The sequence below is a fragment of the Aethalodelphis obliquidens genome, unplaced genomic scaffold (genome assembly GCF_003676395.1).
Source record: "Aethalodelphis obliquidens isolate GAN/ISIS:26980383/991018 unplaced genomic scaffold, ASM367639v1 scaffold7, whole genome shotgun sequence".
Taxonomy (NCBI): Eukaryota; Metazoa; Chordata; class Mammalia; order Artiodactyla; family Delphinidae; genus Aethalodelphis; species Aethalodelphis obliquidens.
In genome coordinates this window covers 56745611-56761888 of record NW_020837951.1, presented here as the reverse complement: position 1 = coordinate 56761888, position 16278 = coordinate 56745611, and the positions used below count along the sequence as shown (strand labels likewise).

The following is a 16278-nucleotide window of genomic DNA, read 5'->3' as shown; positions in this document are numbered from 1 at the left end:
CATTCGCCGATGATGTATTGCATCATTGCATCATGTCATCCTCACAACCACCCTGGTTTACAGATGAGGTTCTGAAAGGTTAAGCTGCATGGCCAAGGTTGCTTAAGTGGTGGACGCAGGACTCCAACAGTCTTAGTCCAGAGCCTGCATACTCAATCTCAATGTAGCAGAGGCTTAGAATTCATGACCCAAAGGGCAATACAGATGAATGCACAGAACCCTTGATATCTAAATCAATAAATACAAACTGGGCTGGTACCTGTATCTATGAGCTCATCTTAGAAAGTGACATCACTAAATTGTGGGAACATGCCTAAAATATACCACACTGACTTACATTAAATTAATTACAAGTATGAAAAGATTGTCCCTTTATATATAACCTTTTTGTTGATTTTTATTTTTTACTTTTTTTTTTTTTTTGCGGTACGCGGGCCTCTCACTGTTGTGGCCTCACCCATTGCGGAGCACAGGCTCCGGACGCGCAGGCTCAGCGGCCATGGCTCACGGGCTCAGCCGCTCCACGGCATGTGGGATCTTCCCAGACCGGGGCACGAACCCGTGTCCCCTGCATCGGCAGGCAGACTCTCAACTCGCCACCAGGGAAGACCTTTTTGTTGATTTTTAAAAGCCGCTTCCAAGGGGATAAATAATTTATACTAAAATATTAGAAAAATAAGTAATTATGGACGCACTGTTTTATAATAATGACTGTACCTTTCAAAAACTATAACCTCTCTGCTGTCAATCACTGTTGACCAAGCAAAACCCTATGGATTGTTTACAGCCATCTAGCAGCTGTCTCGGTTTGGCAAGCATTTGTTGGTATTGACTCAGTCGATGTTGGAATGAAAGGGGTGACCCCATCTCTGGAACCCTGACCCCAACTCACTCAATTAAAAGATTCATCAGTAATCACTACTCACACAGACAAGATCAGAAAAAAAATGGACCATTCAGCAATGTAAGCTAAAAAAAGAGATGACTCTCGCACTATACTCTTTAATCATGAATTATCTGAAGTTCTACTTATCTATTTAATAATGTTTTTAAAATTAGTCCTCAGGAAAAATGAGTTCAAAACGAAAAAATTTAAAGGCTCCAATCAATTTCCTTTCGCCTCACAGTTTTCTTTCGTCAGATAAAGAAAAATCCATAGTAACAAGATGATATTTCATGCATTTACACATTTTCTCCTATAGACATCTACAGCCTTCAGAAAGTATATTATTTGTAGTCATGCCCATCTGACATTTTCCATTTTACTCAAAAGATTTTATGGTTTGGTATTACAGCAATATACAAATTTGACAGCTTGCAATAGGATCTAGTCCCTGTAGCAAATCATTCTGACAGTTAAGTACTATACAGCTACTAATGTACTTTTTTTTTTTACACCACTCATTTAAAAATCTTACAAAGCTGGGGACATGTGTATGTTGAAATCCTGAAGAATGTTCTTAATGATATAATAAATTTTATACTGAGCATATTAAATAATAGGACCCTACACACCACACCACGATTCTGTCATTTGTGGTGTCACTTATTCCCCCTTCAGTAGTTCACTATTACAAGCAAATTTTCCCTCAACTGCATTTAAACAATAAACTTGCTCATCATTGTCAATGTTTATTATTTTCCTAGAATTCCTCTTTGTCTTTAAAAATAACTGAAGACGTGAATAAATCAGTACATGAGCTAATGTGGAACATAATGACTTCCGACTGCCTTTACAATGCTACGTTTTTTTTCTTTTAAAGTGGTGAAGGATAATCAGTATGTCTTTGCATCTCCCAAACTGTGGTAACAGAGGCTCTGTCAAATACAACCATGATTTCCTCTACAAAGAAAGCGAAGCTGCTCTGCAACCTTGCTGTAACTGCAACTAAATAGGACTCAGAGTGATCTTACAGCATGAGAGGCACACCCCATCTCTATCTCTCAGTAATTCTATTTTTAGTATTCAATGCATCTGATAACATAAGCCAGTTAGCAAGGGATCAAGTGCCTTCCTTTAAGAAATAGGAAGGCTGAATGTATTTTTTTCCCCTTAATTCAGCTCTTCAGATGGAATACCACAGTGAAACCACTCTATTCTCAGAATTGATGTACCTTTCAAAACTGTAATCTTTGGCTTTCAAGTTCACTATTATTTGCCTTCAGGTACAAATTTTAAGGTGTATAGAGGCTTCTAAGCAGAATAGTTGGCCTCAGCCAGGTACTGAAAGGCTTGTTAGCTCAGTCATCATTGCAGTGTAAATTCCTTTTCAAAATAATGTTCTTCTCTCGGAGAACACTTGTGCCTGTGCTTGGTTCACTTGTCAAATACAAATCAGAGGTCATCAAATGCCTGGGGGCAACTTTGGCTATTCCAAAAATCATTTCTCCCCCTATTTTGTTGCAGAAATAGGATTTCAAATGTAAAATCCTAGGAATGTCTGCAGACATAGAAATCAGAGGTACCATCCATGCCACTGTGAGGAAGGTTGTGTGGTCAACGAACACCACCAAGTTCTTTATGCACTGACAGCAAGCAAGATAGACGTCATTTGCTTTGACATGTGCAGTTTAATATGTAAATATTCTCACAACACTTCTATTTGAGAACTTTCTCTCCAAAAGGGAAGACTGTTTAAACTAATGGCTGCATTTTGGGTCTGCTGCATTTTCCAAGATTTCTTATAATCCACAAACTTGCCTTGTTGTTTCATTTCTATAAATTCCATAGATGTTTAATTAATTTAATCTTCAAGAAGTGATGAATGTATGTAATAGACATTCACGGCTAAATATCTAACAAATACCAGAATTTCATGCTGATTTACTCCTTTTTCTGGGTGTTTTTTTTTTAATGTTATTCTCTTAAATTTTATAATCAGATCTAAAGACTGGTGATCTGCTTCCTGATGATACTGCTGTCTTCTGTGTGATCATATTATAAAAGCATTGTCCTCTCAAAATTCCTGTTTTAATTCTTCCTGAAAGTTTTGCTGTCTTTTTTTCTATTAACAAAAAAACTTTTTAAAAGACATTCTAATTTCATGTGTGTTTTATATCTCTCTACTTCCTTTTTTGCTGTTATCATTTATGCACAATTTTGTTTCTCTTCCAGAGATTCAATTATGACCATGACCAACCAATCATATTAGTAGAGAAAACAAGACAGAAAGAAATAAGAAAAGGAAATGACTGAGTACATTTTAAAATCTATACCGCATGGGGGCAATTTTTTCTTTTTGTCCTCAGGCATACCAATAATCTGTGATTTCAAACAAACTGGCTATCCCTGAGCACACCACTCAAGTGCGGAGTAGGAGATGTCCCCGGCATCCTCCTCATTCTTTTTCCTACCAGGTGCCAAAGCTCTGATGTTCTCTGGATGAGCGGAGAAAGTACCAGAGGACATGGGGAAGGGACTGGGGATGACAGGGTTCGCCACAAGTATAATTTTTCGCAAACTGAAAAGTCATTCAGAAGCAAAGAAATTCATTCTAAATGAGTAGGTAAGAAAAATACTAGGTAATCTAGAACCTGCATTAATAATCAGAAGAATGCTTAAACTGACAGAGAAAATGGTTCTCCCTTTTGAACATGGCTTTGGATACATAGCCTATTCAGGTAACTTTCAGCCATTTCCTTCCTGTTAAAGGATGGTTCTGCTTAATAACCTGGTGCTTTCATTTTTTTAATTAATTAATTTATTTTTTGGCTGTGTTGGGTCTTCATTGTTGTGTGCAGGCTTTCTCTAGTTGCGGCGAGCGGGGGCTACTCTTCATTGTGGTGCGCAGGCTTCTCGTTGTGGTGGCTTCTCTTGTTGCACAGCAGGGGCTCTAGGCATGCGGGATTCAGTAGTTGTGGCACACGGGCTCAGTTGTGGCTTGTGGGCTTAGCTGCTCCGCGGCATGTGGGATCTTCCCAGACCAGGGCTCGAACCCACGTCCCCTGCATTGGCAGGTAGATTCTTAACCACTGCGCCACCAAGGAAGTCTACCTGGTGCTTTTAGATAGCAACCTCTAGCATTTTTAAGATGGAGCAGAAATTACTTTGTTAACCCCTGAGATAATTATTCTACACAAAAGCAAAATATTGTTAAAGAAAGAAAAGAACAAACTAATTGGATAAATACCACTATAGCCAAATATATTTTTGCAGTATTTTGTTTAGTTTAAAAATAATGAATTTTATTAAAGTATTTTAAATTAACAGCCACATAAATAAAATAAAAGACAATGTCTTGAAAATAACTCCAGTGCCATCACTGATGTCCATTTAATTATCTATGAGTAGAGGCCACACCTATGGTAATAGCAAACAAGGTGGCTGGATGAGATAAAGGTTCTTCACAAAGCACACACTATTTTAGGATCAATATTGAAGAGCACTGAAAGAGTTGTTTTCCATTTGCTGTCTCTTTTTTTCAATGGTCATTATAAGAGGAAAAATCTGCTAAGGCAAACAAATCCTTTCTTACATCCTCTACAAAAATCTTCCTACACAAATAATTGCACAGAGGAGTATTTCAAAAGCTGCAAGTTGAACCTATGAATAAATAAAAGGCTAACAACAATATTACCAAAATATTCAAATACCTCTGCATCAACTCCAGTATTCCATATTCTAGAAAGACCGCTAATAATAATAAGCATTTCTTATATACAGCTTTCATACTTCAGAAGACATTTCAAACTCATGTTTGCCATAAGCTGTTCTTTAAGACTCTTGCACTTACTAGCTTTTACTAGTGTTGCTTATTACTTATACAGAAAAACACTAACTTGCCCCAAGGGAAAGCAACTCTTTTATATGGCTAAATCAAAACCCGAACTAAAAAACCTGCCCTCTGGAATTCAGCACTTTGAATGCACAGCAGCAAGCAGCACTTTCTGCTCTGCTGTCATCCCTTGGGCTAGAGCAACCCAGTATGCATCACATCTCACACACATACACCCTCTACCATTGGCGCCAGGCTCCGATTAGGCACTTGCTAAAGGAGGTGATTTAAGGGCAACTGGATGAGAAACTGGTACAGCAGCACCACCTGGTGGGCACTGGAGAGAGGCTCAGACTTCCCTTGCTACTGCTTCAGTCAGGTCACTCCCGTTTTCAATCCCCAACTGACCAGAGGTTCCAAGATCAGAACTCTCAGACAACAGGGCAAGGGCTGCATGGCTGTTCAGAGGCTCTCCAAATCACTGCTAGGCTCTATGGCCCCGTGATGCAGATAAGGTAACTAATGCCTTGCTTTAAAGCTGCACGCACAGAGATGTGCATGAATTTACCACTGTGACCTTTAAAGGGTTTTGCCTTAAAAAAAAAAAAAAAAAAAAAGTGATTTGGTATTGTCTGATCAAACCCTCCAGCCACAATAATTTTAAGCCAGAAGCACAAATAATAAGTAACAATTTGATGCCTTTTATTCATTTCATGAATATTTACTCAGTAAGCACATGTGTACATACACACACATTACAGAACTGTAAATGTTTATGATGCTTGATTAGTAATCAAGGTTGTTCAATTTCTATAAAAACAGGTAATGTTAAAATACTAAATCAGAGTATAAAATTAATAACTGTACAGTAGCAAATATACACATAGGTTGCCAAATTTTATTGCTTCATTCACAAATAAGAAATTCAAACAATTTGCCAAAAAAAAAATCCCTAGGAATGTTTTCTAAAGCAATTAAGAACTTCCATTCTCTCAGTCTCTAACTTACTTCTTTCAACCAAGATATTCTCTTTCTGAAAATGACAAAAATGAACATTTTCTCCTTATGTTTATGTCTTCCCTGTAGACCAGTGGGTTCTCAAATGGGGGTGATTTCACCCCCCAAGGGATATCTGGCATTGGCTACTTTTTCCCAGTTTTATTGAGAAATAATTGACATGCATCACTGTATAAGTTTAAGGCACAGAGCATGATGGTTTGATTTACACATACTGTGAAATGATTACCATTGTATGTCCAGCTAACATCCATCTTCTCATATAGATACAACAAAAAGAAATAAAAAAAGGAAAAAAAGTTACCCTTCTGATGAGAACTCATAGGATTTACTCTCTTGGGAACTTTCCTACATATCCCACAGCAGTCTCAGCTATAGTCATGACGCTGTCATTACAGCCCTAGTGCTTATCTAATAACTAGAAATTTATACCTTTTGGTATCGCCTGTTTGGTCAGGGATGCTGGAATCTATGATACACATGAGAGTCACCCACAACAAACAATTAACTTGTCTAAAAGGTCAAGAGGGCCAAAGTTGAGAAAGCCCAGTCTAGACTATAACACGCTAGAAGACAGGAACAATGTCTTACTCAAAAATGTACACTAAGTATTTGGTGGGGTAAGCTAATAACTGTTTGGTGAAATACATTGACACTGACATCTAATTCTTATATCCCCCCCCCCATATCTGTGTAAATAAGAAGGTGGGTGAACAACCTAGCATCCAGAAAAGAGTTGGCTACAGCTCCAGAAAAAAGACTGAAACTGACACTAGGAGACACACATACATCCACTAAACAGACATAGTAAAATAATCCATCTAGACTTAGGTTGGCCTGGATGAAATACCACAAAACTACTGCTCTGACTTCTAGCTGGATGTGCACTTATTAGCTTAATTAAACTTCAAAAGAATGCTGATGCTAGGAACACTTGATTATATGTTCAGGGCAGAGCATCCTATTTCCTGGAAAGGTGCATTCCACCCACCCCACACACAAGTGATCATTTATAAATTCTGTTATTCAAAGCCAGCCTGAATCTGATCACCAAGAGACAGTGAGCAAGGCTGGGGCACAGACGCCATACTACAGGAGATGTAAGAGAGTCATGGTGCTTTCCTGAGGATTTCTAGTGAAAAAGTCACCCACGCTTCTTTCTGGCCATTGTCCCCTTTCAAACTATCACAGTATTTTTGAGTGATTTTTTTTTTTACCCTCCCAAAATGAAGTTTCCCCTTGTATTTTCCCACTTAAGATAACCACTTTGAGCATTCTGATAAACATCATTCCAAAAAACTCGCCATGCGTATAAAATTATATTAAAAACAGGAAAAAAATCTGATCTACAGCCTGCTGTTTTCACTCAAATATGTGTCATGAATATCTGTATGCCAATAAAGAGCTCTCCATTGTCATTTGAAATAGAGTTTAGGTGATCTGAAATTCAGTCAAGACACATTCTTTTATAGAAGGTTTTCCGTCCAATTGTTTAAGGACGGAAAACCTTCTATAAAGAATATGTAACATACACAATCAAGATGGCAACCTTTTACCACTTTCGGATGCAACCATCAGATTTCAGATTTCTGAAATACAGCAAATACAATTTGCTGACTGGCACGGAAATGATCCATGCTGCCCCTCCCTGCTGCTCCCTTAAAACCCCTTTGAGACTGGTGTGAGTGACGGCAGATCACTAAGGAAGACTTCGTGGAGAAGAGAAGCCAGCACATAGGTCCTTAAAGGGAAGCATCAAGAGCAATGACCACTATTCCAAGAGGCGTTCAACTGATAACAGAAATCATCTTTCAGAAGAGAGAACCAAAGGTGGTTGTTAAATGTCGTGTTTGAATTTTTGCAAATATATATTACTTGTAAATCAGAAAAATATTAAAATGTAAGACATTTGTTAGTATTTGTCACACTAAGCATTAAATGTTGGAGGCGTGTCATGAACTCAACATTTTTCTTTATAACCTGCCCTACAGTCCTAATTCTGGCAAATGTTTTTGTTTCTTTTTGGTGGGTTTTTTTTCCCCAATGAAAAATATTTTTATTAGTTTTAATGGAAAAAACTAATGCATTTTGTTCCAATCATAAAGGCCCAAACAATATTCACAGATAGAATATGTATCAATTGAATAATGAAAACAAGTCTATATAAGTAAACAGCAATAGTTGAAAAGCAGTTTGCGCATAAAATGTAATGTGATATAAGGTTTATTGTATTCATTCTTTTTTCTTCTTTCTGCACCAATTTTTTACACAACTTTTCACCCTTTTGGGTGTTACGGTTTTTGCACTCAGAATGCACTTATAAACAAAGTAACAGCACAGTAAAATGAAAGAAAGGGCAATATAAAGGCTAAATATGAGATTTCTTGAAAGCAAACAGAAACAGCAGTCTGAAGAGTCATGGAAGATGACTTCTGCCTCTCTCTCGTGTCAGTGTTTGTTTTCCTTTTTAAACTGGTGAACAAGATATAAGATTTCAAACTTTTTCCTACGGAAGTCCATGAGCTGAACAACCTTACTCTCTTCTGATAGTCACTATGAGCTTTAGGGGGCATTTAAATGGCCCAGTCATTTCCATCTCATTCACAAAACTTCCGTTACCCCAGCCTGAGCATCCTTGATCCCACCACTCATAGCTGCCAACAGCAGTCATCAGGCCCATAAAGGGCCACGTATTTTCTAGCTATGTGAAATTCCTGATGGAGCTATAGTGGAAAATAACAGTGTTCACTGAAAGACAGCAGAATAGATTCTAAGTTCCTGAGACAGAAGTCCAGAGACAAAACACCCAGCTCCCCAGTGGGGGAGAGACGACTAATAACAAAGCAAGTAACACTCGGGTAGAGAGTTACAGCTCAGCCTCTGAAATAGTGGAAAGACCCCACGTTAGACGTAACAAGGACTGAAGAAACTGTAGGGTATTAAGTCCACTTGTAAGACAGGCTTCAGTATTTTAAGGTCAGGCAATTTAACTTTAGGGAAAATTCTCATTAACGGTGAAATATAATAAGGGCCTAAGCTAATGACCTGTTGGCTCACAATTTAACAGAACTCCAAGGTTACATCAATGTTGAGGATGTTAAAGGCCTAAGTTTTCAATGAAAAAAAATACTCTCTTAACAAAGAGAAACAATGGAAAATAACCAGCCAGAGAGTTTGGCAAATTAAATGATTTGTCTCTATCCGTGGGAAAATCCCTTGGGAATAATTAAAGTTTTTGCATTTCTCTGCAAGTCTCTTCTTGGTGAAGAGATGACGAAATAGGTTAGATGCGTTTTGCCAAGTCAAGGCCAACCAAAAAGAGGCAAGAGAGAGAAAAACTAAGCAATTCAAATAAGACATAGTTGGATAGCTCGGGTCAGTTCTAACAAACTTCACTGGATAGCCTATAATTTGAAAATTCACATTAATCCAGGAAATGCAGTATTCCTTTCCCTCACTGAAAACAGAAGCTGAGGAAAGTTATAGGCATACTTAAAATATAACAGGAAAAGAGTGTGTACAGATAAGTAAATTTAGGCTAAAGGGAAAAAAAAGGTAGAATGAAACAACGAAGCTAAGAAAAAAATTACCTTGGAGTGCGTGCATAAATAGAAATATTCGGAACTTGAAATTAACACTAATTTATGAGGGGAAAAAAAAAAGAAGCTTTGCCACTCACCAATTTTAACCTCTGTAAAGGTATTCTGCCTACATCTATCTGTGTCCTTTCTGGAACATTAGTGAATCGGACTTCTGGGACCGCAACGGCGCACATGACATGGGCCCACCTACAGGAAAAGAGACATAAGTGTAAACAACCGTTCCCTAAACTTATGCATCCCATACTTCAACCAGAGGATGGCAATTCTCTCGGATGGGAAACACACAGACGAGAAAGAAAGCCCAAAGCCTATATCCATCACAGACTCTTTGAATTTAAAACCTACTGGATGATACCTGGATAGATTCAGTACCATACCTGCCCAACACTGTGACATGAAGAACTAGGTGAAAACCAAAGAATCCTATCATTATATTGTTCTACACGTGACCTGCAAAATACTGAAATGTAGGTTTGCTATTTCATTTGATACTGAAATATAGAGGTGCTTAATATACTTAAGCTAATTATAATTAGTATGTGGCAAAAGATTTGTTCAATTAATAAAAGGTATAAACTGGGTATACCACATAATCTTTTTTACATAATACGAGTATCATGAAGCAAACTAGAACTAATAGCAAACGTTTTCTAACAGAATTAATACTGATTAAGTCTTTAATTAAATTGTTTCTTACTGCAATCCTACTATAAACAAAGGAACCAAAAGATAAGGAAAAATGAAATTTAGCTTGTTCCCTTGTTTCCTACTAAAAACCTAGAATATCTCCCTTCAAATTCTGAATTACTCCAGAAAAATGACAACGTCCTCATTAACACTATTAAGTCTCTCATAAATCTTATGCCTCAAATAAATATAGAGACTCTTGAGGTTTAAAGAGATTTTGAAAGAATTATCAAATTTGTCAAACTATTTTTAAGTCAAAGCATATTATTTCACTCTAAATATAAGACTCCATCCTGCCTTTAAAGACCACAGGGACAGAGGGTGAGTGTCAACCCCATCAGGGCATTCTTTCGTATCTAGATAAATACTATACTTCTATAGCAAACACTACTTCTTTGTGTCCTGCCCAAAGGAAGGAAGAGAAGTTCTTGTCACCTCTGTCTTTACAGGAACTGCCTAAGTCATCTCGCAGTCTGCATAACCCGTGTAACATCCTAGAACTAGTCAATGGTTTTTAGCATAGTGCCAATGACATTAACTAAGACTGTGAGAGATGAACATCCAAAATTAAGCAAATATACAGCTTCTTAGACTAAACTTTATCAATGTAGGAAACAATCAGAAACATGCACATGCGCATAATTATGCCAACTCCATCATTACATGACAGGACATGACATTACTCCAAGGGTACCAACTCCAGTGCCCATGGGGCCAGGCAAGATGTAACCAAATACACACATACTGGTAAATCATGGTAACCCGAGGAGCGCCTGCCCCATTTAGGCCAAGTTCTCATCCTAGCTTGTTATTGTCATATAGAGATACACAATCATTTATTAAGTAAAGATGAACATCTGGATTTTTATATAAAATCTCTCAACTTTTAAATTAAATTCATAAAGTGGTGTGTCAGTCAAATAAAACATATCTTGGGGCTGGATCTGGCTCTCAAATACCATAATACAACCTATATCTAAACTTTTCTACATGTTTCTATTTCCATAGGAACCTATAATTTGCTTTGGCCCCATTTTAAATATTTAAATCGGGTCATAAAAATAAAATTCACACAAAAATATATTTCAACAACCATAGAAACAAGACTTTCTTTTATGTTCACTTATGACTCTCTTCATATTCTCCAACTGTCCCCTCTAAATTGCAAAATCAATCTTTTCTCCCTGTGTTTCTATTTTAGAATACACACTTTCTTGTTAATTTGCTGGTGTTAAAAGTAAATGGTCTTATTCTAATAGTATAGTATGATTATAATTGATTTTATTTACCTGAAGATAACAGATTTCACTGTTTTCAGGCATATTCTGTTTTTATTACAATGAAAGCATTCATCATATTAAACACAAGGATTCCAAAGGCACCTAGAGGATATGGGCTCTATTCAAACTCTGTTAGTGAAAGAGGGGTTATTCCTCATGATGTCAAGGATTCCTCATGATGTCAAAGACACAGAACAGAAGCTGACTTAGAACACCTTTGCCCAGCAGAGGTGAATGTGCTGTCAGTAATGGTTTCTGGAGACATGCACAGAATCCCCACCTCAGACCTAAACAGCAAAAGCTGTGGAACAACGTGTACAACAATGAGAGGCAAAGCACACTGTCACTCAGAGGTTCAACACTCAAGAGAGAGAAGGAAACGATGAAATTCAACATAATTAACGTACTACTTACTTATTGTTCTTAGTTTCCTTAAGAGCACCCCCTCTCAAATTGCAGAGACAGCACTCCTAGGGCAGAAAAAACACCACACAATCTTTAGAGCCATGTAATAAAAGTCAGTACTGTTTATCAAAATATCCCCGTAAATGCTAATTTTTTATTTTAAAATTAAAATTATCAGGAACTTCATGAAGGACTATCTCTAAACAGTTCAAGAAGGGAGAGGAAAAGAGAGGTAGGAAAGTGAGGGGACACCCAAAAGTGTTCTCAGTGTATGTATCTCCTAGGGGAAACCATCATTATCCTAGTATCATGTTCAATTGCCATCGCTGGGGGAAAGCTGTGACACAGAGAAACTGGTAGGTGGAGAGATAGGTACCAAAACTCTAGAACAGAGGAATACACATACAACTCGGTTCCCTTGAGTTCTGGGAATCCACTCCCGTATACAGGATGGCTAAAAAACGGTATTGGCAGGCTTCATTCTGATATGTGGATAAGAAGGAAGCTCTTTTTAAAAGACACTCTTCAAAAAACTATCTCTTGGGTCTTTCTATGGGCAAATAGTGTTGGAAAAATTGTTCTGATAAACCCAGGCTTTCCAGCCCCAGAAAACAGAGCCATAAAATGTTTTCCTTTATCTTCCCCACATAAGTTTACATTTTTGGCACTTCTACGTGTCTTAGATTGGCACAGACTTTTCATTCCAAGATGACTCCCTTTACTACAAACATACCTTATCATTTCTCATTACAATTTTATGAAAAAGTCCACGAGAAAACAGGGCCAGAAAGTAATGCAATGCCTTTTGTTGACCTAGAATTTTTAATTAAATACCTAAGTAAATTTTTTATTTTCAACCTCAAGCTTGTCCTCCCAATTTACTGCACTAATAGTCTGGGGTTTCTTTTCAATAGTTACAGGTTATTTTGTGGGGCTTTTTTTTTCTTCCAAGCTGTCTATATAAAATTTCTTTATCTGTTCTTTAAGGTGATCTCCCTTAACTGATTTTGACAGCTTTGCTCAGCTTTACAGGGAATCCCTCTAACTTACCTACTATTAATAATGGGGTGTCATACTCCACAGCTTTTCTTTTTCTGAGAACAACACCAAAACCACTGAGGAGGATCAACATAGCTGTAGAACTCTTAACAGGCAGCAAAAAAGGCAAAAAGACTAGAAATGTTCAATGGTTTTACTTGTCTGGAAAGTCTCTGCACATCTATTTGAAATTTCCCTGGTGATTATTAAAGGTTCAGAGTAGCAAAAGCTGCCCTGTGTATATCCATTTGAATCCATGATAAACCCAGCTCAAGAAGATAATTTGATGAAGAACATTCTCTATTGCAAAGCCATATTCCAGCGGCCCTTGAAAGAACTGGTTTTGATGAAACACACAATGAAAGGAAAATTTCATAATCCAAATATTGAAAATGAGAAATCCAATAATTCACATTATTCAATAATATCCAAATTATTCAATAACAATTTCATAAAATGTTACTGACTTTATTTTTTTCAGTAATTTACCACACTTGCTACAGAGAGAGGATGAAAATGAAAACAAAACAGAGGTCAAATGTTTTCATTGAAACTAACATAAAAAGATGTTAATACGGAAGTGGGAATGCAGGAAAGGAGAGCTGTGGACCGTGAGAAGCGCAGACACTGAGAGAATTAGATGTCTGATTAATGAAACTAGTAGTGAGAAGAAGCCTAAAGGGATGAGTTAGCAGAATGAAATATAGCAAAGCAGCATGGAAGCTGCTTCCATGCACCTGATTAGGGTCATGAACAGGTACACGTGCTGCAGAGCCAAATATAACAGAAGGAAACAGCCTCTGAAGTGGAATCTGTAGACTCAAGGTGTTAAGTGGAGTTGAGAAGACTCCCGCCTGCCACAACATGAAACTTGTTCTTTCTAGGGTCACAAGCGACCTCCATGTCACCAAATGTAATGGATATTTCAAGTCCTTGGTTCGCCTGACCTCTTAGCAGCATTCAACGTTGTCAACTGTGCCTGAAACAGTTTCTCCCTGTGGTTTCCATGACCCGCCACTCTCCTCATCGTCCTTTTCCATCTCTAGTTGATACTCAGCTTCCTTTACAGGCATCTCTTTCATGCTCCTTAAACACTGTAATTTCTGTAGCAGGGCCTATTCACTCCTCTCTCCACACCTGTTTGCCAGGCATTGGATCTACTACCCTGATTCCCAAAAGGCCACTGACTCAAACATCTGTCTCCTGAGATGTCTCACTGACAGCTCCACAGGCATCTCAAATACACGTGCAACACTGAGCTCATGTCTTCTTCCCAAGCCAGTTTCCCAGCAGTGGCATCAACCACCCAGTCTAGCTCAGGCTAGAAGACATAACCAGAAACACTGGAGGAAAATGGCAATGGAACAATATCCATAAAATACTGAAAGAAAAAAGCTGGCAACCTGAAATTCTATTTCCAAGGAAAATATCCTTTGAAAATGAAGATAAGATAAAAATAATCTCATAGAGACAAAAATCTATGAGAATGAATCTACATTATAAAAACCACTAAAAAAAATCTTCAGAATGAAGGACAATGACACCAGCCTGAACCATGAAGTGGCAGGAAAGAATGAAGAGCACCTAAAACGGGTAAATATAAAATAAAGCTTTAGTATCTTCAAATACGCACACACAAACAAAGAGAGCAAGAGAGAGAGACAGAGAGACTATACAAGTTTCATTTAAAAACTTGATTGTTTCACACAAAAATAACAATACTATGGAGTGGAGTCTATGCAGAAGTAAAATGTAAGATAAGACCACAAACAGAAGGCAAGTTAATCAAATTATACCGTTGCAAGGTTCCTACACTGTTCATGAAGTAGGATGATATTATTGGAAGGTGGATTTTGATAATATAAAAATGAAAATTGTAATTTTCAGCAACCACCTATAACAAAGCCCTCAAGAAATTCCCAAATATTAAGTTCGAAGGAATATAAGCTCACAATAAAAACTCAAAAAACATCCAAGAAAATATGGTTACATAAGCAGGAAAAAAAAAAGACAATAGAATTAGATGCACATTGAGCTCAGACAGAAGATGTAAAATAAGCATTTTAACATGTTTAAAAATTAAATATGGGTATTAGGAATGTAAGTGAGAGACTATAAATAAATAACAGATCAGATTTTTAAAAACAATATAAAAATTCTATAACCAAAACAAAATAACCTGAAATTAAAAACTTAGTGATATGTTAAAAGGCAGACTACTCTTGGTTGAAGAGAAAATTAGAAAACAGAAAGTTAGAGCTGGACAAATAACCAAAAATTAATACCACAAACTATTCAAAAATGAACTCAATTGAATGTGTGTGTATGTATTTCTGATTCATAAAAATAAATTCCAATTGATTTACAGACCTAAACTCAAAAACAAAGCAGAACTACAGAAATATTCAAAGAAATTTTAGGCAAATATATTGATGAATTTAGGATAAATATGACTTCTTAATATAACATTTAAAAAACAAAAGACATGTAGACATTAATAAAGTTTGACTACATCAAAATTTTTTAATTCTAAAGGATAAAATACTATATAAATTAATATAAAATAAGATTAAAAATTTACAATAAAAAACAAAGATTGTTATCCAAAAAATAATTTTTAAAAAGCCACACTTTTGAAAAATAGGCAGAAGATTCAAAGACTCTTCATTGCCAATAAATACATGAAAGATACATAATTTCAAGAATAAAGAAAATGAAATAATGAGTGTTAACTTCAGATTTTTAAATCAGAATATCTATAGTCTGGGGGTATGTGAGTTGTTATGATGGCTGTGGAGAGGAATTCAGCATTATCAATCAAAATTTTAAATGTACATAAATTACAACAAGCAATTCACCTTCTTAGAATCTATCTTAGCTAAACATTTACATCTATGCAGAAGTAGGAATATACAATGACTATCATTTCATTTCTGTTCATAATAGAGAAAACAGTTACCTCTGGGAGGAACTGGAATTGTCAGTTACTTATTTTATTTGTAATGTCTGAATTTTTAAATTAGATTCAGGTTTGAAATTTAAAATAGTGATGAAAAAGATATGGTAAATCCAAAAATTACTGAATTACTAAGAATTACACAATGAAATATTAAGTGAAAACACTAAGGCATGTTTGAATAATCTGTGACACCATTTGGGTCTCCCAAGAACAACAAAATATAGCATTAGTTTATGCACAGAAAAGATCTGAAAGGCTGATTAACTAAACAGTATGAGTAGTTTTCTGTAAAGAAAAATGAGATTTGAGAATCTGAGAATGTTGGGAATGGGAGACCTTCCTAACAATACTTATTACTCTTACATTAAAAAAAGAAAACTCACAGACACACAAAGAAATTAAACCTTCTTCCATCTGTACCATTTTTATAGGTTCCACATATATGCGTTAATATACGATATTTGTTTTTCTCTTTCTGACTTACTTCACTCTGTATGACAGTCTCTGTATGACACAAAGAGAAAAACAAATATCGTATATTAACACATATATGTGGAACCTAGAAAAATGGTTAG

The 16278-nt window shown here is 36.5% G+C and overlaps 1 protein-coding gene across 3 annotated transcripts in view; it reads right to left on the bottom strand.

The window, feature by feature from the left end:
* Positions 1-16278, bottom strand: part of KDM4C (lysine demethylase 4C) — a 400366-nt gene that overhangs the window by 125473 nt on the left and 258615 nt on the right. For 2 of the 3 annotated variants that reach the window (XM_027105850.1, XM_027105851.1), the window contains exons 16-17: positions 11716-11771; positions 9412-9520 (exon numbers count right to left, since the gene is read on the bottom strand). In XM_027105850.1, the coding sequence (XP_026961651.1) occupies positions 9412-9520; positions 11716-11771 (165 nt within the window). Of the gene's footprint in view, positions 1-9411; positions 9521-11711; positions 11772-16278 lie in introns of those variants that run through there. The other variant, XM_027105852.1, reaches the window with a different exon arrangement.